The sequence below is a fragment of the Oryzias latipes genome, chromosome 6 (assembly GCF_053564925.1).
Source record: "Oryzias latipes strain Hd-rR chromosome 6, Olatipes_Hd-rR_3.1".
In the NCBI taxonomy this organism is placed as follows: domain Eukaryota; kingdom Metazoa; phylum Chordata; class Actinopteri; order Beloniformes; family Adrianichthyidae; genus Oryzias; species Oryzias latipes.
In genome coordinates this window covers 34,359,675-34,387,500 of record NC_136242.1, presented here as the reverse complement: position 1 = coordinate 34,387,500, position 27,826 = coordinate 34,359,675, and the positions used below count along the sequence as shown (strand labels likewise).

At 51.3% G+C, this 27,826-nt stretch overlaps 1 protein-coding gene across 6 annotated transcripts in view; it reads left to right on the top strand.

Moving 5' to 3' along the window:
• dusp8a (dual specificity phosphatase 8a) overlaps nt 1-26,387 on the top strand; it is a 26,776-nt gene extending 389 nt beyond the window's left edge. Inside the window, exons 1-7 of one of the 6 annotated variants that reach the window (XM_023956159.2) lie at nt 1-21; nt 5,780-6,131; nt 12,411-12,549; nt 23,330-23,496; nt 23,682-23,841; nt 24,002-24,125; nt 24,210-26,387. The exon at nt 1-21 is cut by the window's left edge and continues 389 nt beyond it. In XM_023956159.2, coding sequence (XP_023811927.1) covers nt 5,895-6,131; nt 12,411-12,549; nt 23,330-23,496; nt 23,682-23,841; nt 24,002-24,125; nt 24,210-25,338 — 1,956 coding nt within the window. In that variant the 5' untranslated portion in view covers nt 1-21; nt 5,780-5,894 and the 3' untranslated portion in view covers nt 25,339-26,387. Of the gene's footprint in view, nt 156-4,570; nt 4,763-5,779; nt 6,132-12,410; nt 12,550-19,999; nt 20,562-23,329; nt 23,497-23,681; nt 23,842-24,001; nt 24,126-24,209 lie in introns of those variants that run through there. The other 5 variants (XM_023956161.2, XM_023956162.2, XM_023956163.2 and 2 more) reach the window with 5 other exon arrangements.
• The last annotated feature ends 1,439 nt before the right edge of the window (nt 26,388-27,826 follow it).

The window sequence follows — 27,826 nt, the reverse complement described above, 5'->3', positions numbered from 1 at the left end:
ACAGAACGTTCGGAGGCTCAGGTGAGTCCCCCCCCAAGGGCAGTAACTCTGTCAGCGACCCCCCCCCCCCCCCCCGTGCGCATGCCCGTCTTGTGATGAGAATGAAGGCCGTTCAGGTGGATGTTACCGTGAGACGGCGGACCGATCGGTCTCAGGTACGTGGACTGGACCGCGCGCGCGTCGTGACGGCTCGTTGTTCGGTGGGGATGATGATGTCCGGTTGGTTCGGGCTCGGATCCATCCCGGCGCTCTCCCGCTTTGTGGGGGTGGGGGGCTGAGTCAGATCAGAGGAGGTTTTTGTTTTGGGTCCGATTTTCCAGAACCAGAACCCACCTTGACATGATGGTCGGTACCGGGGATTGGAGGTGAAGCCCGCGATGCTCAAAGGCTTCAGATTGAACCTTTATTCCAGATTAGGACATAGATTAATATCCAACAGATTGGCTGTAAAATCCTTTATGTTTATAATTCCTGATGTGAACAGAAACAAAAAAAATGTTTAGGTCCAAAATCGAACAGATAATCTTCACAAATGTTTGCTTCACGTTGTTGTTGTTTATTCTTTTGTTTGTTTGTTTTCTATCCTTCGTTATTCATTTGTTGAGATGATTTTCCAAAGGACTGGAACTCTTTTATGGTTGACTTAAAAATAATTTAATAAGAATTATATTAATATTCCTATTATTTTTTTTCATTCATTTCTTTTAAAGTCGACCATGAAAGAGTTCCAGTCCTTTGGAAAATCGTCTCAACAAATTAATTAGAAAATGGACAAATTTAATGACCCAGTTCACTAAAAAAGGTGTTTTTGGTGTTTTCTTCTTGTCATTTTTCTGATGATGGAAGGCATTTCTAAAAGAATTCAAGAGTAAAACTGCAGCTCTAAGTATTTCTTTCTTCAAATCTGACGGATCAGGAGCAGATTAAAAACCAAAGGTTTGAAAAAGATCAGGTTTGTGACGCAGCACCTGCAATGTGCCCCGCCCCTTTCTGATCCTTGCCCCGCCCCTTTCTGATCATCTACCTGCAGACCAATGGATCCATGAACGTCTTTGTTTTCCTGGTCTGAGCTGGAATCTGGATCAGAACTGGACGGATGGGTTGATCTGATATCGCTCGCCATTTTTTACGCCGTTCTTCCCTTTCGGGTCACGGCGGCTGGAGCCTATCAGGGGACACAGGTCGCCAGTCTGTCGCAGAGCCACAATCACACACCCATGCACCGTTTCTTTTGCTAATATTAGAGTGGGGGTGTGAGGGGCTGTAAACTAGTGGGAGAGGCTTTAAACAAAGGGATCATGGGATATTAGTGGAGGATTAATTCTGCCACAGCAGTCACGCCCACAAGCCAGAGGAGAATTTCTGATGAACTCCTGTCGCTCTGCAGAAACTATGGCTATGTCTGAATTCCTGCCCTAACCCCTTACGGCTAAAAACAATTTGCCCTGGATTTTAAAAGCAATTCGGACACCATGCTTGCTTTTTGTTTTTTTAACGGTGAAAATGACGTCATTGATTTCACGAAGTTAAAATCCAATTAATATGAGCGTTTTGTGACGATTATTTATGAATCCACTGTCTTCTGAAGAGAGAAACGGAGATGGTTTATTAATAAAATTAGGGCTGGGAATCACTGGGTACCTAACGATGCGATTTGCGATACATTGTTCACGATAACGATACTATCACGATATGTGATAATCTATACATATTGTCTCTAACAACTCACGATATATCAAACTTTAAGAAAGAAGAACTTGAAAAACTGCTTTTTGGAAAAAATTTCCCCATTTAGTTTTTAAACACAATAATAATAAACAACTTGTGTCCTATTTGGTGTAATGAATAACAGACTTTTGTGTAACATTGCTGAAATCAGTAACACTCTGTCTTTGACAAACAATGACAATTTTCCTTTAGAAATATCTGTAAAATTTGGTTTAAACGATAGGAAACATGAACAGCAGCCATTATTTAGTACATAATTGCTGTAAACAGGATCAAAATGAATAAGTCCAGTAGATGCCAGGCACATTGGTATTAACTTTTGAAAAACAAACCCATAGCCATCGCATTATTTAATAATAGCTGTAAATCAGAGATTCATTCTGTGAACAAATTATATTGTCTTTGTTAAAAATAAATGACACCATTTAGTGCAAATGTGGTGAAAACAAAAATAAATTCTCCCAGAAAATAAAAATCAAGTAGCTAGAAACTTTCCTTTAAGTTATTTAAGACATAAACTGCTTTCAAAATAAATGACCAAAGATAAAATCCATGAACTTAAAGAGCATCTAAAAGTAAACATCTTTGTGAACAAAACGTTTTGCATGTGATGTATGTTTAAATGTTCATGTCTTTCTGTAGAACCACAGGCTTTATAGCGTCAAGACGCCGCTCATCTACCTTTTGAGGGGGGGGGTGGTCTGAGGGCAGGGATGCCCCTCTTTCTGCTGTTTCCATCTCAGCCAAAGCTCTGGTCTGGGCGTTCAGTGCAGCGATCATTGTTTCAGTATTTCAGAGAGGGAATGTCAAAGCGTGGCTCTGATGCATTCAATAGAAACCCAAATCCCTCGTTCTCCACCTCGCTGCAGGGACAGAGCCCCTTGTACATTTAACAGCAATCCTGTTTGTTGTTGTCCCTGCTCTCCAGAAGACGGTGGTAGCTTCACCTGGAAAAAAAAGCTATCCATGCCGGGCCGTGTCGGCTTCAGGCCAGCAACAGCCACGGCTTTCTCACACTGCTCTGTTGATGCAGCTTCAGCTCTTCTGTTCTCCTTGTTTTTCCCATCTGCCATCTTTGTTTGAATGTGTACTCTTCTTCGTCGTTTTGGCGACAGCCAATCTCGCTTCGAGCGCCCCCCCCATCGACCCTCGAAGAATTGTGTAACCAAAGGATGATTCATATAACATTTTACAGAGTCTTCAAACGTAAATAAAAGGTCAATACTTGATGAAGACGCATCGAGAATCAATCACGGGACTAAATATCGCGATATATCACCATATCGATATTTTGGCACACCCCGAAAAAAAGTACATTTAAATACATTTGGTTAAAAAATGTTCAGATGCAGATCTAGTGAGTATTTATGCACACTGGTTTTCCCAGAAAGTTCTGGGAAATGTACAGGGCACAGGATTTTGGAATTGTAGATTCAGACAGCACTACAAAATGGAGAACGCACTATAGTGCACTATATGCACAATATGGTGCCCTATATAATGCTCCCTATAGGCCACTATAGCACTATATACACTACATAATATGTAGGGAGGGAATTCAGACACAGTCCTAGAAAACGATACATAGATTTTGGCTTAAAACAACATGATAGAGCTCTGAGAACAGATAAAAGATGATCAGACTCTAAGGAAAGTTTCAGTTGTGATTTAAAGAAGCCTGCAGGTATCAGACGAGTGAATCTGTGGTCTGACTGAAGCCTCCATCATGTCTGTGGGAGGAGGACCAGCACCTCCTGGTGGGATTTAGACTCCATCAGTGTCTGTGGTCAGAACCAAAGTCTGCTGTCTGTCCCTGGCGCCCCACCTGGTGCCCCACCTGGTGCCCCACCTGGTGCCCCGCCTGGTTCCCCGCCTGGTTCCCCGCCTGGTTCCCCGCCTGGTTCCCCGCCTGGTTCCCCGCCTGTGCTGTAAGGCTGTGGACACGGCTGACGTCATGAGCAACCTGCTGGGGTTGCATGAGCGGCGGGTTCTCCTGCAGTTCCTGGTTGCTTCCCTCCTCCGTGGCTGGGGCGGCGCCGATGGCTCAGCCTGTCAGGCCGCGTCAGAACGTTCCTCCTCTTGAGGGAAGATCTGCTTCCTGCTTCCTGTTAATATGTAACAGAGAGATCCGTCTTATCAGGGTCAGCTTTGCACACAGAGGCAGTTAAAAAAGGGAGTTTCTCCAGAGACTGGAGGCAGTTTTTCCCTTTTGGAGAACATCTGAACTGGAACGGTTATAAATGTGATCTCCTCTGAAACATGCAGACAGTTTCTGCTGCTAGATGGAGGAAATCTGTACAAAAACAAAGCAGTCGGCATCTTTGAGTCAAAGGTAGCTCCAGTTTACTGTAATGACATTCTAGTTAGAATCCATGTTCTGCAGTTTGTTCTCCTTAATGAAAGTTCTGAGCGGGTCCTCAGATCCAGACTTTATTTTAGAAGAATTCATTTATTCATCTGCAAGCTGAGGTTCCTGTTGGTGCAGCAGAACATGTGCAGCAAAGCCTGCAGAATCTGCAGAACCTTCAGTTCAGTCCTGATCCAATGCTGGAACGTTGGCAGAACTAACAGGAGAAAAAAGTCTGTTTTTGCTTTTTCCTCCTGCATCAGCACCAGAAACGCCTCCCTCTTACACCCCCCCCCCCCCATCACTCCAGACAGGCTGTTTCTATGGCAACAGCCAAATCTGCTCCAGTCTGCGTCCGTCTCTCTGCTGGTTTTCTGGCCTTTTTTGTTTCTGCATCTCCTTTTCTGCTCCCTAGTAGTTTAGTTTTCCCTTTTCCTTCATCCTTCATCGTTTCTTCTCCACCGGAGCCCCCCTCTTGTGCCCCCCCTGTTCACTGCACAGCATAGAGAGCGTAGAGAAAGGAGGGAGAGGAAGTGTGAGACTCTGGGTGGGGGGGGTCGGCTTTAGACATATGCAGCGTCAGATGCTGGGCTCAGCAGCGCAGTCAGGATCAGAGGTGGGAGGAGCTCCGGCTTTCTGAGGCGGCTCGGCGGACGGCGTCCGGACCGCTGACGGGCAGATCGTCTGGTAAGTTCCGGCGCCATGTAGAGGAAGGATGTTTGGATGCAGGTCAGTGGGGGGTGGAGCTTAAGGGGTTTTTACTGCAGTGGGATCAGCATGCATTGCTGTGTGATGGTAGCTCTGCTGCGTCGTTGGCCTGCAGACGCTGCAGACGCTGCAGAGCAGTCGGATGCGCCTCTCTGGCGTCGGACGAGCGAGCTGCGGCCTGCAGGTGACGACCGTCCGACTGGGCAGTCAGGAGTTACGCAGCGCCGCTTGTGTCATGTGACCTCCCCAGCTCCTCTGCCTGGACTGAGTCGCTCTGTTGCTGTGCATCCTAACGTGCCCCCCTCCCATGGCAGACAGGAAATGGCGTGCTGCAGACACCAGTCTTCGTCTCCTTAAGAGATTACTGCCCCCCCCTCATGTTTGTCATTCTGCAGAATTTACATAAAACACTTATAATGGGGGGGTGTCATAAAAATATAGAATAAAATCTGAATATGCAGCGGCCCAACCTTTTCATCATGTGACACCTTTGCTCTTAGCGTCCCGGCTGGTTAGCATGTGGTTCCGTTCAGTCCTGCGCTAGCATTCTCCTTTACCCCCCTCCTTTGGGGTAAATGTGGGGAGAAAAACAACATAGCGGCATTTAAACCCCAACTGGTCACATGACTCACGGTTACCAACTCTGTAGGCGACCCTTTTCATGATCTGCTCTGCTTTGTGTGTCTGTGGCTCCGCCCAGTTTTTGAGGTGTGTGAGTTTGATTTGAGGTGATGGGCAAGTCCCCCCCCCACACACACACATACACACAGCTTCATGAGCGTTTGACCCCCCCGTGTTTTGTGTGTGAAGCTCCCTCACATCCGAAGTTCCGCTGCGGTCTAAAAACGTTGTTTTTCTGCGTTTTCGTGATTCTTTTAGTTGATGAGCGGCGGCTAAGGCGCCATGTCGCCCTCCTGTCGACCTGCAGCATCTCCTCCAGATCATCGGATCTCTTCTGTTGAGTTGTCTCCTGACCTGTTCTCCATCTCTCCTTAGGAACCATGGATCCTTTAGGAGCTGCTCCGTTGCTCCCACTCCTCCTCTGAGCTCCACACCTCCCTCTCCTCTCCTTTGCTCCTCTTCATCCTCTTCCTGACCCGCCCCCCCCAGCATGGCTGGGCAGAAGGGGCCCCACAAGCGCAGCTCCATGGACATCAAGCGCCTGGCGAGCCTCATCCAAAGAGGAACCGTCCGTTTGCTGGTGATTGACAGCCGGACCTTCTCCGAGTTCAACGCGTCGCACGTTCAGGGCGCCGTCAACGTCTGCTGCTCCAAGCTGGTGAAGAGGCGCCTGCAGCAGGACAAGGTGTCCGTCACCGAGCTGCTGCAGCCCAACGGCAAGGTGAAGGTGAGCCGCCTCCTCCTCCTCTAAAGATGTTCATGTGAGAGGTTTCCGGATTTTGAGCAGAAAGATGTTGATTCATCAGAGAGTGAAACGGTTTCATGCCTTCGGTTGAACACCTGAAACCTGCTTTTTGCCGCTTTTCTCCTCAGCTCCAGACTAGAGATCTTTGCAGGAGGTCTGCGGCCTCAGAGGAGGAGCAGGATGTGTCGTTGTGAGTTTGGGTTAGGCCGCTCTCTGGCGGTGGCGTTCTGGTTCCATGACGGCGCTGCGTGTCTGAACAGGTGAAACTGGTTCAGGTTGCTTTCAGATTGGAGTTTCTAATCTCAGACGGAGGTTGTTCTGCTTCCTGATGCTCAAACGCTGACACGCAGGCAGCTCAGGGTTTCCCAGGTCACGGCCTCTGCCGTTCTGCACCGGCCCCGGCTCCGCCTGTCCGGGCTTGTGTCGGACCTGGGGGGTAAATTTGGTTTCAGGATTTCTGTTCTGCTGCTCATCAGCGCCTCTGAAACCAGATCCCTTTGTTTTCTCTGAAAAAAATGCATTTTGTTTCCGTGGCTGTCCACCTGAACCTCACAGGCTCCTGTGCTTTTAGTGTGTGTGAGACGGGGAGGGGGGACGTGCTGGGGGGGTTGACCTTCCTCCTGTGATGAAGCTGGGAAACGTTTTCTGCCTGCTGTTTGAGACACCTTTCAGGTTCTTGTCTGAGCTGCTGGAATCCAGTCCTGGTGATGCAGAGCTGCAGGTGAGACTTCTGCTTTTGTAGTCCGTCTCCATGGCAACCGTGCAGCCGTCCTGAGGAGCGGCTGGTTGATGTTGCTGCGACGTTTTAGACGGGCTCCTTTCTGGTTCTGCTGCCGTGGATGGGGGGGGACGTTAACCTTAGAATGAGGAAAACGCCTGCGGGGGCGGGGCTTGTGCCCGGGCAGATGTTTTCACTGTGCCCCCTCCCACCCCTCATGACTGCTTATTCATTTACTTTCTGGTCCATGCCCCCCTTCCCCCCATGGCTGGTTTGTTATTATCCCCCCTGTAAAGAGGATAAGGCTTATGGGTAATGCTGGCTAAAGCCGGAGCTGACAGGCCAGGAGGGGCGGAGCTTAGTGGCCCAGCCTCTTTTGTGATTGGCTAAGCATGACATCATCTTCAGTGTGGGGGACGCTGCTGGTTGTGCACGTGCAAACGAGCTGTGTGGGTTTGGGTTTGGAGTCAACCATCACCCCCCCTCAACCCCCCCCCCACACACACACACAAGCTGCTCCTTTTTTGAGAAAAAGGAGCAGCTTCCAGCCCCCCCCCCCCCCCCCCCCCATTCCTTTCTTTAGGCATCCCATTGAGAACTAATGCCCCCCCCCAGGCGCTAAGGTGCTCCTCACTGGGGGCTGAAAGAACGTCCCAGGCGAGCGCGGCGTCCTGTTCTATGCCTCTGAATTCGCTGTGAATGTGGGTCAGAGAGCTCCAAAGGGGGGGGCTGCAGGCCGTTTGCTGGTGGGGGGGCAGCACGGGCCTGGCTGCTGCCGCTCTGACCGTCTGCAGGCTGGGCGACTGCTTCCTCAGCGTAATCCGGGATAATCCCCGCCGTCGTGATGGAAGCGGCGAGCAGGCGGCGTTTGCTGAAGCTTCAACAGGAAACGTTGCTGCGAAGAACCCGGGAACTTCCTGTTTGGACTCACGTTAGAACGATACGTCTGGATGAGTTTCTGAGTTTGATTCAGATCATGTGAAGCTTGTTTGAACACGCGTTCTCAGAGAACCGGAAAGCCGCTGAAACCTCAGAAAGATGAGGTCATCAGTGCGAGACGAATCCTCTAGAACGTCTGAGAACAAACGCGGTTTGGTGAAATGTTCTGCTGCAAACGGCAGAACGTCGGAGCTCCGACCAAACGGCTGTGATGCCTTCAGCTGCCTGTAGGTGTAGAATAGGAACAGCAGCACATCTAGACGGGTATTTCTACCTTACTGAGCACGTCTGTTAATGGTATGTAATAATAAATGCATCGCTTTCATAATTCTCACTGTGTTTTTCCTTTTTGGTATTTTATTTTCTTTTCTTCAAATTTTTTTTTCAAATAAAGTACCCAAAGTTACCCAAAAAAAGTCCTAACCCAGCAACCTCTGAGTTACCATAGCAACGGCTGTGTCACAGATGAGGAGTGAAGGCTGATTGTAGTTCACTAGCTGTAGAAAAATTTTTAAAAGTCGTGGATCCAGCACCAAGCAGCTGTTGGATCCACCAAAAACACAGGTGCATGCTGGGATTTCCTGTGTGATTTGGATAAACTTTTTGTGTGTGTGGTTCCGCCTCAGATGTTTCTGTTCCAGCTCCACAGACATTTTCAGTCAGCGAGGAGCTTTCAAAATAAAAGCCCAGGCAGAAGCCGCAGAGCTGGGACGTCAGCTGACGTGGGAGTCATGACTGTGATCAGTCATCGGAATTTTCCCAGCTGACTTTAATGCATCGTTTTCCCTCCGCCAAGGACTTCTGCTGCAGCCGGCAGCGGTTTTTCCAGATCAGAAAAGTCTGCATGTTTGATTTGATGAGGTCATTGGCTTTAGAGACGCCACCTTCAGCGCGGACAGAAATACCGTTTAGCGTGTTTGTTTAGCAGCAGGTGAGGAGGATTGTTGTGACCACATTTGATAAGATCACTGCTGAGTTCACACACACACCTGTACACACACACACACTGGTGTACACACACACCTGCACACCCACACACACACACACACACACCTGTACACACACACAAACACACACACCTGTACACACATATACACTTGTGTACACACACACCTGTACACACATGTACACACACACACACACCTGTACACACACACACCTGTACACACACACACTTGTACACACACACACTTTGTGGTCTTTTGTAGTTTTTCTCTTGGAGGTGTAGAGTTGGGGGGGGGGGCGGCAGCCATTTTAAAGGTGTATATGCTAATGTTGTGTACCACGCAGAAGCTCCGCCCACTCAGCACTGACCTGCTGACCATCTTCCGTGTTCTCCTTCCTGTTGTCTTCTGAAGCTTCTGCTGAGGTTTATAGCGATACGTCCTTTTATCGTCTTGGCTTCCGTGGTTATTTCTAAAGCCAGAGAGAAAACACGCCACACACGCCAACGGCGTCACTGATCAGGAAATGATGGTGCTGACATGAAGACGGTCTCATGCTAATTAGTATTTTAGGGTTGTTTCCGTCTGAAGCGGTTGTTCTTTTGTCTCCTTTCACAGCAGGTCTGACTGTATAAACCTGACCGATGCAGCATCCGTTCATGAAAAGCAGAATCTTCCAGAGCGGATGGAACCAAATCATGATTTAGTGATGGGACTCATGGATGTGATTAGTCAGCAGTATTTTCCCAGCATACATCTGTGTTTGGCTTTAACTCGGCCATAATCTGCACTGCTGCGCGTCTCCTGTCAGCATCTCTCCGGTGTGATGCAGCTGTGATGTCCTGGAGCCTTGCAGGAGCCTGGCGCTCCGCCTGCCGGTCTCTTTCTAGCCCCTCCCATCACTGGATTGACCATCGGTGACCTCGACTGCGTCTGTGGCGTCTGTTGTTCCGGCTCCTGGCTCTGCAGCGCTGCGGGAGGATCTGTGCCACTCCTGCAGCCTGACCACTGACCCCACCCTCACTTCCCTGTCGTGCTGCTCGGTCACCAACACAGGCTGCGTGTTGGCGGGCAGACGCCGCTGCACGGGCATAGACGCATGCAGACGCATGCATGCATCTTCATTCACGCTCTAAAGCATGAGGGTGGAATAAGATTCATCACTTATCTGATTTTCCTGCTGATGTAAACCAAACTTCACCAACAGAGTGGGCTCTGAGCTGCAGGAGTGTGCATGTGTGCACGTACGTTCTCCTAAGAGCCCTAATCTGCAGGTATTTAGATCAGATTCCCAAAATAGAAGTAATCCCATTAGGATTATTAGACAGAGTTACTCTGGGTCAGCAAAGGTTAAATCAAACGTCTAATTAAACTCAAAGAGTTGTTGGACCAAAGGAATATTTTGTTTTTTGAATTGGGTTCTGTTTGTTCTGAGAGTTTGAAATGATCCGACATGCCTGCCGTCCTCTGGACCTGGACGCTCCTGGCGTGGAGCGTCTTTCAGAGAGGAGCTGTCCTCCTCCTGCCCTCATCTCCTCTTTCCGTTTCCGCCGTCAGCCCTTTGTCTTTTGCTTTTCCTCTGCGTTCCTCCATCACACCTGCAGTGGCTCCTCCCCCCTCCCTGACCGCTGACGTTTCAGTGATGCGGTGATTCATAGCTGCAGCGTGTGCTGCCTCCTGGTCATGTGACTGAAGCCTGCCTGACAACACGCAGCACAGCCGGGTGGACTGAGAACGCCTCCCGCACATGCTCAGTCTGCGCTCAAACCAGATGCTTTGTCAGAGTCTGACATGAACGCTGTCACCTGACGCCCCTCAGCCTCCACCTTGACAACTGTCATTAGGAACGGTTACCATGACAACCAGCAGCATCCTTCGTGTTGGTTCTAAGAAGTAACCTTCCTTCAGAGCGACTGTTTGGGTTCTGCTGAGATCGATGTCGGAACGTTCCAACCAGCAGATCCGTCTGCGGAGCTTCATCCGCACAATGAACAGCTGTGTGCGCGCACGTGTGTGCACGCATTGTATTTGTGCCAGTGTGTGCGCCGTCAGTCTCCATCTCTCAGATGCAGTGCAGTCCGTTGCGTATGTGTATGTTTGTGCGTTCGTGTGTGTATGTTTGTTGTGTTTGGGTGTGTGTGCATATACACACATGCATGTGGATGTGCATGTTTTTTGTGTGCGTGTGTGTGTTGTTGTAAATAGGCATTTGTTGCGTGTGTGTCGTCAGGCTCCGGCCCTCAGTCCGGTGTGTTGCCTCCTTGTTGCAGTGCATCTCCTGCGTTGGGGGGGGGGTGGATCTGCTGATACGATACGTATCATGATGTTGTACTATTTTTTTATAAGATATTCATAATTTTAATACGTCTTTTATTGTAATAAAATTCTCAAATTCAGTTTATTTAATGATCACAATGTTGAGCACTGCAACTGTTTCTCATATAGAAGTTGCTTCTATCCAGGCGATTTCATCTTCTTTTATTTTGGTAACCTAGATAATAGAAAGGGAAAAGTCAACATTGTCTGATTTAAACCTCAAAACATATTTCAGTATAAGAACAAAAAAACAGAATGAATGCGTCTTAAGCAGTAAGGTTGTAAAAGTAGGATTGGGGAAATAAAGTTTATTTTCAGCATTGCTTAATGTAGCTTCTCCATTATTTTTAAACGGTTCAGGAGCCTGAATGGTGCTTCAAAAATAAAGGGGGGGGGGGGGCACTGATTCTTTCCAGGAACAATAAAGTGATGATGATGAGGCAGCATGACAGAATGAAGAAGAATGAAGTTCCTTAATGTGACAAAGATGCTTTGTTTACACATCTGCACCGCTGCAGCTACGCTTTCTCACACGGGGAAGTAAACTAACGCTCCTCGCCACGATGTCGGCATTTCTTCAGAGCGTTGTTCTCATCACTCTGATCCGTCAGGTCGCTGAACTAGAATCTATTGATGGGAGGTTCTGCAGAACTGTGGCCCGCTTTGCTGATAGCATTGGTTAATGCTCAGGGCATCAGCCGATTAGCCGCTGTGCAGCTGCAGTGAGCTACGAAGCACCGCAATCCCCGTTTTTATATGTTACTAGCAGCAACATGGCTCAGAGTTTCTGTTTGGTGTAATAATAATAAAAATAATTGATACTTTATTTATCCCGCAATGGGGAAATTCTCCTCCACATTTGACCCATCCCCTGGGGGAGGGGTGAGCTGCAGCTCACCGCAGTAGCGTTAAGGGTCTTGCCTAGGGGCCCTCACTGGGTGATGGTAATTGCTCGCCATTGATGTGGTAATTGCCCCAGTACCATTGTTCATTCCCCTCCTGGAGTCGAACCCTGGATTCCTGCATGGTATCCTCTCACCTTACCAACAGAGCTACCCATCCCAAGCAAAAACTAAGTACTTCATGTCTCATAACAGCGAAACAAGCTTCCTGTTGTTTTGTGCAGAGTAGAGCTGCTCAAAGAGGCTCCATGTTCTCTGCTGCCAACTAGTGGTTGGAGGTTGAAGTGGAAAACAAGAGTCAGACATAATTCAATAAATATCATCAGCATTTAGAATCGATACAACTAACGCGATACATTGCCAAATCGATTTTTTTTTCTAGCACCCATACTCCTGCGTGTTCCTCCTCCTTCCCTGTGCTGACCTCCTCTCTCTCCCGTAGGTGGAGCTGGGCAGGAAGCAGGAAGTGGTGGTTTACGACCAGAGCTCCAAAGAAGCGGGTCACCTGTCCAAAGATGGATTTTTGCACATTCTCATGGGAAAGCTGGAGGGAACCTTCCACAAAGTCTCCTTACTCACAGGTGGGTATGAGTGAACCCCCCCTCCCCCTCACTCACTCACACACACACACACACACTGACAGCAGGTGTGTTGTTGCTGTTACACAGAGCAGCCAGCAGGTGTCCCTGTTGAGCATCCCAGCAGCACGTGCATGGTTTTGTCTGAGGGGTTTCATCTACTCTGAACTCTGAGGGGATGCAGCTCCTCAGCAGGGCTTCACCTCCGTCCCGGAGCCTCACGATGCTCCTGAAATCCTCTGAAACTCACTGCTAAGCTCAGACATAACATCCCCTCAGATGGGGGGGTTCTGCAGCTCATTAAGGGGCAGGACCCCCCTTGAGCTTATGAACATGTCCCAAACGTGTGGTGGAGAGGAATGTCTGCTTCCCTGACGCCAGCGGGGGAGCGGCATTCGCTGAGCTTCGGTTTCTCCTCCTCATTTTTCTCCTCCTCCTGCAGCCAGAGGAGCCTTTTTTCACGAGTCGCTCATGGATGCAGAGGATTAAACTGAAGAACCTCAAATGTGCTGCAGTGCTGTGCTGAGCGTTTGGCAGGGGGGGTGTCATCCTGCTGCAAACACGTACACACGTGCACACACACGTGCACACGCAGTCGGGATACTTCTCCTCAGCGTTTATATTCACACTAATGAGTGTGAATGACGGCTTGCTCCTCATGGCGGGAGCACACGCTCCCACCTCCATCTTTGTTTCCACGGCTCTGCTGTTTCCATGACGACACTGGCAGAAATGCTCCAAACGGGCTCGGCCAATGATGTGGCTGTTGTTTGGGTGCATAATTGAGGTCAGTGGAGCTGCTTTTCAGCGTTTGTGTCACCATGGCGTGAATGGACGCTGCACACGTTTGAATTGATCATTCATTTGAAGAGGAAATCTGCTGTTTCAGATGGTTTAATCCGTCTGACCACATTCATAACTGACTATGGCACAAAACAATAAAAAACATGGGATTATGTCCACCCACCGATGTGACTGCTAATCCCAGTCAGGATTACTAAAATCACCAGAAAGCTTCTGGTTTCTTCGCTGCTGGTTTTTATGATGCAGATCAGAACTGACGACTGCTTACATGACAGATTTATTTACAGCCTCACGTGCGCATGCCTGTTGTGCACGCTCTCCTGCCATCACTGCAAAGCATTTCATGGGTTCTGGATCAGAGTCTCTGAGAGTTTCATGGACGTGGTTTCAGAAAAACGTCCCTCTGATGCAGCAGATTCTGGAGCTCCTCAGGATTCTGAAGAGTTTCTGATGTTTGAGGAGATGAAGAGCAGATGAGCGTCTTCATCGACTTCTATTGATCCATCAGAGGCTTCCCTTGGACTTGTCTCGATTCAACAAGTTATTGAAGGCTGACAGCTTTGCTCAGATGAAAGAGGCTGAGCCAGGGGCGGACTTAGCAGTTTGGGGGCCCCAGGTGGACAGGAACCCGGGGCCCTCGGCAGGAAAGACCCTTACTGTGGGGTCAAACGTCTGCTAAGTAACTTCTTCAAATCCAAATGTTATGTTCAACATCTAAAAACTGAAGTCCCATCTATATGTTACATTTATTTTATATACTTGATCTTGAAGAATCGATGAGTTTATTGAATGTGCTCGTTTGTGACCCTCGTTTGTGAAGACTAGAAAAAAACGAGGGTCTTCTGTCTTTTCTACGGTGGCCCTGAAGTCCAAATGACTCAAAGCAAAGACTCATTAAAGATCCCAACGATGATTTAAAAAAATAAAAATTCCAAAATTCCAAGCCCAGTATTTACCTTTACTTTTGCTCAAAGGTAAGTCCACCCCTGGGCTCCGCCCCTTTTTCTGATTGGATAATCGGGTTTTCAATGAGAGGAATTGATTGTTTTCTGCAGAGGATGTAGTTCTGACATGAAACAGGTCGAAGGGCGGGGGGTGCAGGCAGATGAAAGCAGGACGCCGTCAGGATAAAGTGGGAGGTGACGGACGGAGAAAAGAGCTGTTTATGATTGAAGAGATGATGATGATGATGATGAGAGCTTTGATAACACACAGACGAAGATGAAAGACTGCTTTGTGTGGACCAACTCTGACACAACAGCAACACTGGAGTGTGTGTCTGTGTGTGTAGTTTGCAGATGTGAACGATTGCTGCTAATCTCCCGCAGCGCCATCTGCCGGTGTTTTTTGTCAGATTAGAGGTGTCGCCGCCTTTCAGAGGATGGAAGGATCGGAGGACGCCACTCAGACGTGGCGATGGGTTCATGGTCAGTTTCAGGTTTCAGAAGCAATAAGTAGAAAAAAAGCTGCCATCAGTGTGTGAATGTGTGTGTGACTGTAAAGCGCTTTGGTAGAAAGCGCTCTATAAGTCTACGCCATTTCCTATTTGCTGTGCATCAACCGATTGAATGAGGGAATGATGTCAGCGTGTACCTGCTCTTTAAGCCCCGCCCCCTACATCCACCCTCTGGGGAGTTCCAGCAGATCAATGATTTCATTCAAAGGGAGCCTGTGTTCAGAGGTGAGCTCATCCTCCCTGGGGAGGCCTGGCATATTATTTCTCAATGACCCCGCCTCCCTCCACCTCCCTCCACTCTCTCCTCTGCCCTCCTCCCGTTGCTCCTCCTCCTCCTCCTCCTCTTCTGTTTTGTGGTGCTGAGAACAGACCTCTATTTTTAGGCTTTGACTCCTGTGGTCATCACATCTGGCGCCAGCAGCCCTGATGCTCTGATACACAAAGGCACAAAGGCCCCGCCCTCAGCTGCTCTAAAGAGCACGAAGGTCAAAGGAGGCGGTTCTGAACGTCTCGCTCGGGGCGACGCAGAGATAAACTGGTGTCGGACCTGAGCTGCTTTATTCAGGCTCCCGAAGGTAGATCTCAGCAGATCTGCTTGTGTGTGTGTGTGCGTGCGTGTGTGCGTGTGTGGGGGTGCCGGTTACATGTTTCTTGCATTACGTGATCTTCCTCCTCTGTTTTCTGCTGCTCTTGTCGCTCCAGAAGAGCCTTGAGAACACACACACGTGCACACACACACACACACATGAACACGCACACACACGTGAACACACACTCGTGTGTTCTCAACCATGCAAAGGAGGAGAAGGACATCTTCTCCCAGATCAGTCCGGGCCTCACAGCTGCTGCTGTTCTTGCTTAGTGACACCAGAACTGAAGGATTTTCTGTCGTTCTTCCGGTTCTGAAGAAAGACAAACTGGACCGACGACCGGACTGGAAGAAAAATCTGAAAATGTTAATGAGGGAATTGGCCTAAATGCTGCTTGTAAGGGGAGATGGGGGGGTAATGTCTTCTCTGGTTCCTGTAATCGACCCGCTTTCATTCTCTGGTCCGGCGGAGGATAAAAATAGCGTGTTGAAGCCGTCACCAAGGCAGCGTCAACACGCCGGGTCAACAGGAGCCGAGGCAGTGGAGCTAAGCCGGCCCGGGTCCCGTTCACCCCCGTCAGCACCCCCAACTTCCCCCCAGGCTCCCGCGCTTCTGTGCCGCCAGAACCTCTCTGCTGATCGCTCTGAAACGCATGCGGGGGGGGGGGCATTTCCAGAAAGGCAGAGAGGAAGGGAGAATCGGTTCTCCTGCCTGCATCCACTGCATTCCCGTCGTGCCGGGACGGCCCACATGGCATCATTCCCTGGAACAATGGCAGATTCCTGTTTATGGCTGAGCCGTCTTTGATGCAGTTATCTCTGGCGTGCTGCAGCGCCACTTCCTTTGTTTACGTGTCTTCTGGAGCTTTGATTCAAGAAATATTAGCAGATTCTGGGTTTGAGAATCTGTCTGGACACAAACTATTTCTCCAGAAGCAACATTTCCTTTTCCAGGGAAGCCTTTCCTTCCCGGCAGTTGGATCCCTCTGTACTGGAAACACTCACTGACCGTAGAAACTTTGAGCCGACCCTCCTGGACCACAGCAGCTTCCAGATAAAGGAGGAGATTTTCTGTTGCCACGGCAACAGGCTAAATTGAAAGGACTTTGGAATGAGGAATGCAGCAGAATGTGAGCATTCTTTGTCTTCCCGGTATCCCCATCTCATCTGCACACAAACATGAACGCGCCGACAGTCCCGGATAGGTGCACAGGTCCAGAGATAAAGGCGGGTCAGCGCCGAGGCCACTTCCTCCTCTGTTGTGTAACCACTTCCTGTTTCTGATAAAGGAACATCGGCGCTCCCCAGGGTGAAATGAAGACGCCATGGGAGAATTTATTTATACTAATGTGGAGTGTCGGGACGTGCTTGTGTGTGTTTTGTGTTTAGATTGGGGGGGGGGGCAGCTTGTTCAGTTCCTTTCATTGCATGGCGTCATTTGGTTTCTATTGTTCCTCTGTGCTGATGGAGTGATGTCACTGCTGCCTTCTGGATGTCACACAGATGATAACACACACACACATATGCACACACATGCACAAGCACACACAAACACACACACAGACGTTTATTTTTTTGCAGTTTCGGTGCAAACCAGATTTCCTCGTGGAAACTTTCCTTTCTTCCCTTCGTCTGCATTTGAGGGACAGAAAAGGTGGATTTGTTCCTCAGATGTTTAAACTAAATACTGGATCCTCTCGTTCTTGCATTGCATAATATCTGCATTGCAGAAACTGTTGCAGTAATCATTGCAATAAAAAGGCAAAACTATTCCTGATAAAGCATCACTAAGAGACTTTAATAAACGACTGTCAGTCTACAGTCAAACCAGCAGTTTGTTGTTAAAAACATTTATTTTAATGCAACAAAAAAATGATTTTTTATCCCACAAGAATTGAAATCATAAAAATGTAACGCAGACGAGTCGCCTCAGTGCCGGCGGTCCGAACTCGTCCTGACGGACCTGAACGCAGCGTTTGACCCAGTGTCAGGCTTTTCCTCACCGTCTGGAGACTCCAACACCAGGTTGACATGGTTTCCTGTTTCAACTCAACAACCGTCGTTCTCCACACAATAACACGTGGCGTTCTCCAGGGCCCTGTCCTGGTGATAGCAGAAGCTTTTGTTCCTTTTTCTGTGCCAACAACGGACACCCACCTCTATCTGGACCCCCCCCCCCACACACACACACACACACACACACACACACAACTACTTGTATAACTGAGACCATTTATCTGGGATCTAAATGCGGTTTTCTCACAACTACCATAAAAAAAAATATAACGGATCCTGTTTGGTGACTCCAAACTTTTCATTAGCAATCAATAACTCCACTGTCCTGCCCCCCCCTCGCCCCCCCATTCCCAGTGAAGACCTCATCCAACAGGCATGACAGCTGCTTCTGCTGGAAGGGTTACGTCACTGGAATAACCAACTGCCTTTTACACATGACAGACGAAACCGTCAATACACACAGAAGTACACACAGAAGTACACACAGACGTACACACAGAAGTACACACAGACACACACACAGACGTACACTCTAACACAAAATAAACAAAGAAAAGCACATCGATACACAAAAATATATCAAAAGACTTCTGTGTGTTGGGGTAAATGGTTGTAGAACCGTCCTACATTTGAAGCCACGCACACACACACACACACACACACACGAAGCGATGCACTCTAATGCAACCTTTCCAGAGGATGACGTCTTCCTTTCCTGTGAGATGTTGACAGATGATCTGCAGTGTAGCATGACTGTCCTGTCGCTGCCTGCCTCAGCAGGAAGAGGAACCCGTCCTTCTAATAAACGACCCTGATGATAAAATATTAACAATAAATACTTTAATGTGGTCATTCCCAGGAAATGTGATGTCTTTAATCCTTTAAATGTACGTTTTTTTTATCCCTTTTATGGTGTGTACTCTACATGTTCCCTCTACATACATGTGTGTAGAATACCGGCTTTGCTGCAGGATGAGGTACTGAACGAGGTTGCATTGTTGTTCATCTGACGGCGTGTTGACCTGCTGGGAAAGGCGACACTGGGAGGTTACTGGAGCCGCTTGGAGTGTAACAGGAGTGCAGGATGTAAACAAGCTCATAAGTCGGACACGGCTGAAGTCGGCGTCTGATGCGTTCGTGGCGAGTCCGGGATCGGCAGCATCTGATCCTGTCGTCTCTGGAGTGTCCTTAGAGAAACCAGATTGAAACAACTTAGAAATCTCCTAAACATCTGCTTTATGGTGGTTTATAGTGTGTTTGGGGAGGGGGGGGGGGGGGTACTCAGATGCTGCTCTCTGAATATCTACCCCCCCCCATGGTGTCATCACACGTGTTTCTCTCTGCTGCTCTGGTGTTTGCTGTTGTGTGTAAACTGTATGTTGTCCCAGTAACAAACCGTGCTCCTAATAGAAGGGTGAAGCTTTTTCTGTGGGGGGTGGGGGCCATCTATTTCTGTCACAGCAAGCCACACGTGTGCAGAAGTCCTGGTTGTCACATTCAGGCCTTTGACTGTTCTCCTCTAATTAACATCTCCTGCTGATGGGGGGCGGGGGGGCTGCAGATGACAGAAGATGGGGGGGGGGGGGCTGTTGGTAAAAGCTTCAAGAAACCAGCAGAAGATGAAAACTGAAGGATCTTTTCCCAGTTTTCTTTCATGGACGCCAGCAGGACACAATGGTGGAGCGGTCAACCCCTTTGATCGGAATAGTCCAGCTCTGCCTGCCAGCACGTTCGGGACTCGGGACTGCGGAGCGCTTTGGCTTCTGATGAGGGAAGAAAGGCAGGATAAAGCCGCGGCGTTCCCTCGCACCTTTGCATGCTTTATAAAGACATTCTGTGTTCTGCATCCTGATTGGCTGTTGACCTCGTCAATCAATCTGTCGCTCCTGTACAGAATTGTTCAGTCTTTGTTTCCATTCTATAAGCCTGCACTTATTTTTCTAACTTTGAGAGTTTGAGAGGGAAAAGTGTTCAAATAATCATTGTTGTTGTTGTGTGAATGAATGGATCCGTCGTCTGACACCAACACGTTATTTTAGCCTCGTTCATCCCAAAAACCTGAACCCCTGTGTGGGTTCTTTGCTGGCTCATGGATGCTCAGAGGCTGCCATGAGGCTCTCCTCCCCCCGGTGTGATCAGCAGATGAGCTCAGTGCAGCTGCCTCCCTCCATCAGACGCCTTGTTTGGCTGTTTGGCAAATGCAGTGTGTGACTTCATGAGCTGGAGGTCCGTCTGACCCGGATTCAGAGGACCGTCTCAGCCAGAGACGGAGTGGAGAACCATGCTGGAACGCTTCCCGTCTTTGAGGTTTACGTCGTCATCTCTCTGGAATTTGTCAGACTGACTGAAGCCTTTTCTGACATGTCTGCCATGAAGGCCGGGTCTCTTCTTCTCCTCTGCCTTTCACCGCTGGGGAGTCATGCTTGTGCTGCCTCGGTGCTCCCCGGCAGGGGCTCCACAGCCCGGCCCCTGAGGCGGCTGCATATTTGTTTGGTGAGTAAGGAATGTGGTTACGTGCCTCAGACATGAGCTATGACGGAGGGAGGGAGCAGGGCGGGCGGGGGCTGAGCACAGAGTGAGCTCATTCAGCCCCGGAGCTGGAGGAAACGGCGCAGCGCTGTCATCTCCGTGCAGGGAGGAGGAGGCGAGGGGAGGGCGGGTGCAGGCCGGGGCTGAGCCAATGGGAGCGCGTGTCTGTGCTGGGGGAGGACTGGCAGACACGGAGCGCGCTCAGAGCAGCACAGACGCTCGGTGATCGAGTCACTTTCCTCACTTTCGGTCTCTGAGGAGAAGACGTCCTCACAGAAGTTCTCCGGATCTGGACTGGAATGCGTTTGTCACGGCGGACGTCGACGTGAGGAGCAGAGATTTGCTCCTCGTTGCTCAGAGGAGCGCTCCTTTCACCTGAGTGGACTTCTGTGGGCTCCCAGGCTCTGCTCCTGTGGAGGCAGCACCTCCTTTTCTCTGGGTCCATTCTGTTTTTGGAGGAGGCAGCCGTTGTACCTGCGCGTGGGGGGGTCTTGCTCCGGGGAATGCCTCTGAATGTGGTGATCGCCCCCGCAGAGGACTGCTTTTGGCCGGACCTGCAGGACACAGACATGAGGCTGAAGATCAGGGTCCGCCGGATGAAGGAGGGGAGAGAACTTCGAGGTGTGTATGCTCCTGCAGGAGGTGAGGTGTGTGGATGAGGGAGGGAGGGGGGGGATGAAAGGATGCTGCCGTTCAGGTGTGGGAGGGAGGAGAACTCGCTGCTTCCTGCACGGCGTTCAGCTCTGAGGCGAGTTTGAGGATTTACTGCCGAACGGTTTCAGGAACCGACACCGGGCTCCTGTGGACACAGTGTGTTTACAGAGGGGGGGTCAGGAGGATGACATCATGAGGATGAGGAGGAGAGAAAAGGCGAATGAAAGCGTGACCTGCAGAATGACACGGAGCTCACGCTCCCTCAGCCTCTGGACTCATTGAGATGTAAAACCTCACAAAGGCTCTTTCTTCTGCTGCTGCTGGCTTTTTGCTCCCAGTGCCCCCCCCCCCCCCCCCCCGCAGAACGGAGAGGATGTTATCAGTGCTGGGGGGGGGGGGGGGGCTGCAAACACCTCCCCACACGGAGGAGTAAGGAGTCTGACAAAGTCCACAAAAAGTGCAGCCTAGGAGCAGCTGTTCCTGCGCTCCTCCATGGAAGCATGCGTCTGCGCATGCATGTCTGCGCGCGTGCACGGATGCTTCTGCGCAGGTGCTCCTGTAGAGGTGCGTGTGCCTGATTGTCGCCGGTACTGAGCCGCGCTCAAACGGGGGGGGGGGGTAGGGTTAGGGTTAGCATCAGCTGATCAGAGCGGCGTCCTGCTGACAGTAAACAACGTAACGTCAGCAGGTTTATCATGAAAACATGAAACGATGAGCTCATGCCGATGAATGCTCCGCCACCCCTCCCTCTGCTGATGGACCCCCCCACCACTGCCAGGCCTTTTGTGTGTCGGGAGAAAGAGAGGGACATGTGTGCGATGATGTCATGGTGGCTGGGTGGGGGGGTTTACATTGAGATGCAAATGTTACCCTCATAGTGGGGGGGGGGGGGGCATGGGGGTGGCGTCATGTCTCCTCTGAAATGAACCACAGAGGGGTGCAGGGGGGCCACTCAGGCAGATCAATGCCCCCCCCCCCCCCCCTTTACCAGGCGCTAAAGAGGGCGACTGAAAGCCTCAGAGGGGCTGAAGCCCCCCCATGAGGTGTTGTGGGGGGCGCACCAACAGCTCATTAACAAGCAGGTGTTCACGGTGAACCCCCCCATCTTAAATCGGATCTGAGCAACCGAAAGAAGGAGGGGGGGGTTCTCCCCCACAAAGAGAGTCTTAGACAGAGAGGAAGAGGAGCAGATGATGAAGAAGGCAGGAAGTGCCCTCTCCTCCTGGGGTTCTGGTCGGATCCGGGTTTGTTCTCCGTTTTCCCGTCGGAGCCTGCAGTTCCTTTCCCCGTCGTCATGGTAACCACAGGAAGAGGGCAGGTCCAGGTGTGTGAGTGCAGCACGCCGACACCTGCCGTGCGACAACAAGGAAGGCGTTCAGGAAAATTGCTGATGTAATGGCGCAGCCCTATGGGGGCGGGGCCACGACGCTTTCATTCCTGTGCCCCAGTGTCTGACCTCCGACTCGGAGACGCTCGCTCAGCAGGAGGCGGGGTCAGCTGTGGACTCGGGAACAAACGCCGCTCTCTAACAATGTTCTCCCATGGAGGGGGAGGTGGCTGCTGGAGGGGGGGGCTCCTTCTGTCACAAAGATGACACGTATTTACCGTGTCAGCAGGCGGTTGGACTTCATCTGGAGGAACTCCTCTGTGCTGGCGTTCCCGGTGACGCCAGAGGCCGAACAGGAAGTGAGCTTCAGTCCGGAAAACCTGCAGCAGGACCGTCAGTACGTTTGGGATCCATGCTGCTACCAGCTCAGTCGTTCGGCCCCTCCCACTCTGGAGCAGTGATGTCATCGCTCTGCCATTAATAGCTGGAAACAGGCTGCGTTTTTCAGTCTGCTCTTAAAGCGACAGTACAGTTACAGAGCTGCTGATCATCTGCTTCTGTGGAGGAACCCGTTTGACGGGGTTTTTGTGTGTGTGCATGTGTGTGCGTGGGTCGGCTGCTAGGGGGCCGTCCTGGTTCTCCCCGTGTGTCTTCAGGTGCTCCGTCCCAGATTGGCTCAAGCAGAGCAGAGCTTAGATTAGAGCCTAATCTCCTCTAGGGTCAAGGTTCCCGAAGGAAGTGTTGTCAGTTTGACCAGGCCACACACACACACACACACACTTATAAATACACACATTTAAACACACACACAGACGTACACACATGTAAACACACGCACAAATGCGCACACCTATATGTAAACACAGACAAACGTGCACTCACACACACAGGCATAAACACACGCGTGTGCACACGCACTGATACCTCATCCCTTAAACGTCCCCTCCCTGTAGTTACACAACCACAGGCTGCAGAGTAATGAGAGTGTGGGTTTTCTTTACAAAATTAAAAGTGTTCCTTCCAACTATGTGTTTGTGTGTGGGGGGGTTACATGCGTGTGTGTGTGTCTGTGTGTGCGTGCGTGTGCACGGTTGTCAGGGGGATGTCAGAGGGCCTCTGTTCTGGCCCTGCACCTGTGGCCTCTCTCATTCCCCCGGCCTGACGCAATGCACCGCTACAGGACATGAGCTCATGCAGGAAACAGAGCCGCACACACACACACACACACACACACACACGCCAAAATGGGAGCCGCCTGCCTCTTAAAGGGCCAGCTCTGCATTCCTGCCCACCCAGCCTTTCCTGAACTGGTTTTACTCCTGTGACCCACATTGAAGCCCCCCCGTCTGAGCAGCGTCTGTCCGCTGTGCGGTTGGAGGTTCAAACTCTCATTTTTCTGTGCTCACAGGAGGGTTTGCGGCCTTCTCGTCCTGCTTCCCCGGCCTGTGTGAGGGGAAACCCGCCCCCGCCTTACCCATGAGCCTGTCCCAGCCCTGCTTACCTGTGGCCAATGTGGGACCCACCCGCATCCTGCCACACCTCTACCTGGGCTCCCAAAAGGATGTACTCAACAAGGTATCATTGGCTTTACCGTAGTGGGTGGGGCTTAAACCATGTGAAGTGACCTGATTTTGACGGACAGCGTCGTAAACGGGCCGGTTAGTGATGGAGAAGGACGCCGTCTGGATTTCTGACACCTGACCTGGGAGGGGCCCCTGTTCCCTGACGGGTGGGCTAAACTCCTCTCCTTCTGTCTGTAGGATCTGATGGCGCAGAACGGAATCACCTTTGTTCTGAACGCCAGCAACACCTGTCCCAAGCCGGACTTCATCAGCGAGAGCCACTTCATGCGCATCCCGGTGAACGACAACTACTGCGAGAAGCTGCTGCCGTGGCTGGACAAGACCAACGAGTTCATCGGTGAGACCCGCCGACGACGTGTGACGGGGGGAGGGGGGTGAGATCCGGCAGTGACGGGGGGAGGGGGGAGACCGCCAACGCTGTGTGACGGGGGGAGGCGGTCCGCTCTCAGGTCAGACCTGCGGACTTCAGTTCTCATTCTGGGTTTCCGTCTCGACAGAAAAAGCCAAAGTTTCAAACTGCCGAGTCATCGTTCACTGTCTGGCGGGAATCTCGCGCTCAGCGACCATCGCCATCGCGTACATCATGAAGACGATGGGCCTGTCGTCAGACGATGCCTACAGGTAACCCCCCAGCCAGGCTTAAGCATCCCGATGACCCGCCTCTTCTTGCTTGCGTTGACTGTACTTGTCCCCCCCTCCCTGCAGGTTCGTGAAGGACAGACGGCCGTCCATTTCCCCCAACTTCAACTTCCTGGGCCAGCTGCTGGAGTTCGAGAAGGGCCTCCGGTTCCTCCAGGCGCTGACCGCTGAGGACAAGGCGGCCGAGAGCCGCCACGGCTCGGAGGTCAAGGGGGGGCCCGCCGGCACGGAGGTCAACGGTCATCACAGCACCTGCGACACGTTGGGGGCGGAGCCTCACATGCGGCCAGAGGCCAAGCTGCCGTCCCCCGCCTCCCTGCAGCAGGGCTTCAACGGCCTGCACCTGTCGGCGGAGAGGATCATGGACACCAACCGGCTGAAGCGCTCCTTCTCCCTGGACATCAAGTCCGTGTACTCCCCCAGCCGGGGCCCCGCCCCCAGCCACTCGGAGGACGTCCCCAAGCTCTGCAAGCTGGACAGCCCGGGAGCGGCCAGCGACGTGTGCTCGCAGTCCCCCGTCCCCGACAGCCCCGGCTCCTGCGACTCCCCCTTCCCCTCGCCAGGTTTGGGCGTCAGCGGGAGTGAAGGAGTCCACCGGTCCGGGACCACCTCATCCAGACCTAGAAGGAGAAACAAGCACAGCGGTTCTCCGGCCCACTCACCTCCCACGCCCCCCCCTCAGTCCCTGAGCTTGCTGCTGGAGCACGGCCCCCCCGGCAGGGAGGAGACCCTGAAGGGTACGCTGCTCCTGGCTTTGCCCTCCCTCCCCACGCTGGGCTCCGGCGCCATGTGGACCAAACACAGAGACACGGTCCAGGCCACCACCCCCGTGACTCCGGTCACCCCCACCACTGACGCCCCCTGGCACTTTGGAGCAGAGGAGGCCGGGGGCCGAGACATGGAGCTGGGGGAGGGGACAGGAGACGATGCGGCGCTGAGGTTCGGCAGCAGTTCTACGTATGTGGCGTTCGGATGCAGCGAAAGCGCGCGCCTCCGAGACAAGCCGGCGGCGGCGCGGGACCACCGGGACGTGCAGCCCGTAGCTGGCGGCGGCTCCGACAAGCAGTTCAAGCGGCGCAGCTGCCAGATGGAGTTCGAGGAGAGCATCTCTGAGAGTCGGTCCAGAGACGAGCTGGGGAAGATCGGGAAGCAGTCCAGCTTCTCCGGGAGCATGGAGATCATCGAGGTGTCCTGACACGCGGTCCACGCCGTCCGCCGGGGACACAGGCGCAACGTGTAGGGCGTGGAGAGCCCCTCCCCACAGACAGTTAGAGACCGCGGCTGGGGGAAGACGGGGGCTCAGATGACCCCGCCCCCTGGACTCATACATGAAGAAGAGGGCGGGGTGATGCCGTCTCCCGGGATGACCCCTTTGTTGATTTGCTCTGACCCCCCCCCCTCCTACCCAGGTACAAGTCCTGTGGCGTCTTGGACGTAAAAAGCCCCCCCTGTTTAGACAGACTGCTTGGTCAGTGTTGTGTACGGCCTGTGCCCCCCCCCAGAGTGTAACCTCTGTGTCAGAGAGCCTCATAAATGTGCACAGCATGGTCTGCTGCCCCCCCCCCCACACGGAGCCTCTTTGGACTTGTGACCGGAAGACCCCCCCTCCCCCCGTGGTCGGCATGAACATTTTAACGTTTAATTTATTGTTTGTTCATTCTGGAAATGAGAAATAATATAAAGTTTGTGGAGTTTTCCTTTTTCATTCTGATTATTATTATTTGCTGTATTTATGAACACACACTCCTCCAGAGACACACACACCACAATGACACCTGTGCTGTTCCTTCTTTGAGGGGGGGTTGAATTTTCATATGCACTTTTCCGAAACAGCTGAAAGACCCCCCCCCCCAGATAGCCATCTGAGTGTCATCAGCCTCCCCCCTCCCCACTTTCATCCTATGCTCATTCTCAGGGGGACTTTCTGTGAGCCCCCCCCTCCAGGGGCCACAGCTGCAGGTTCTTCAGCACAATGCATGTCCATACCCCCCCCACCTTCTCCTTCCTGTCCCCCTCTTAGCCCCTCCCCCCTCTGTGTTTGACATTGGTCAGATTATTTAGGATGTGGCGTCCGTATCTTCTCTGTAAACGGCGGTGCATCTTCAAACACGGACGGGTTTTTCAAAATAAAAGTCCTGACCTTTTAGGCTGCTTGATGCACAAATACCTCATTCTTTTGAAAGACCCCCCCCCCCCCCCGTACATGTTTTGTGAAAATGATGCAAAAATACAAACATGAACATACCAGCTCTTCTCTGATTCTTCTTTCACTGAAGCATGCGGGGGGTGGGGGGGGGGGGGGCATCAGATGGTTTTCAGGAGATGAATACCTGACTGCAGGTTCTCCTCATCCATTCCATTTGAACTTCCAGATTAGTTTTTCTTTTTCTGCAGATGCTCCTGATCTGAAAAACTCGCTCAGATTGATGGACGGTTCCTGAAAACAACGTCACGTCTTTGGGCCTTAACCCTCCAAGCGTTCAGAAACACAGAAGGTAAATGAGAAAGGCGTGAACGTCTTTTCTTCGGATGCGGATCACATCCAACATGATCCAAAGTTGGTTTCTGACAGCGACCCAAAGTCCCTTCAAAGGAACCACTGATCACAAAAACACGTGAAAGAGTTTTCTGTAGGTGTCGTTTTCCTTTAAATGCAACAACGATGCAGGAAAATGACCCTTCAAAATAAAAACAACGGTTAAAGGATTGAAAATGTCACTTCCTGCTACAATTTGGTGGAAACAGGAGGGGCGGAGTTTGATGGAGCTTCTCCTCAAAGTCCTGCAGTGAGGTGAGGAGCAGCTCCAACCGGTGCAGACGTGCACGCGAGCGCAGCTGCAGACGTGCACACAAGCGCAACTGCAAACGTCCACACAAGCGCAGCTGCAGACGTGCACGCGAGCGCAGCTGCAGACGTGCACGGGGGCGCAGTTGCAGACGTGCACGCGAGCGCAGCTGCAGACGTGCACACAAGCGCAACTGCAAACGTCCACACAAGCGCAGCTGCAGATGTGCATGCGAGCGCAGCTGCAGACGTGCACGCGAGCGCAGCAGCAGACGTGCACACAAGCGCAACTGCAAACGTCCACACGAGCGCAGATGCAGACGTCCACACGAGCGCAGCTGCAGACGTGCACGGGGGCGCAGCTGCAGACGTCCACACGAACGCAGCTGCAGACGTGCAGTGTGAATGCATTCATTCCTATGGAACTGAAGTATGCATATAAACCACCTTCCTCCTAAAAGCTGTATGGATTTGTTACCCGGAGACGCAGCAGCAGTTTCAGTTGGTCTGACAGGTGTGAGGCTCACCTAACCAAAGGGAGGAGCTGTGAGCTCTGTGTTTGGAGGAGAACCCAACAGCGTGAATCTGATGCAGCTGGATGAAGAAGGTGCATTGAGGAGCTGCAGGAGCTTCCGTGAGGACCACAGACCATCAGCTGTTTTGGGTCCTGGTCAGAGGCTGTTTCAGACGTTACCGCCCTCAAACGACCAGCCGCTGGAACTTTCTTCATGGCACTTTCAGCTGAGAACACCGGGTGTAAAACCAAACTATTGAAGAAGAGGTCTAACCCCCCCAATCCAACCCCTTAACGATGAGGGTCAAGTAATAACTATCTTTTTTTTTTTTTTTTTTTTTTTTTTTTTACAACTTTATTGAACAAAGCATAAGCATACAAAAT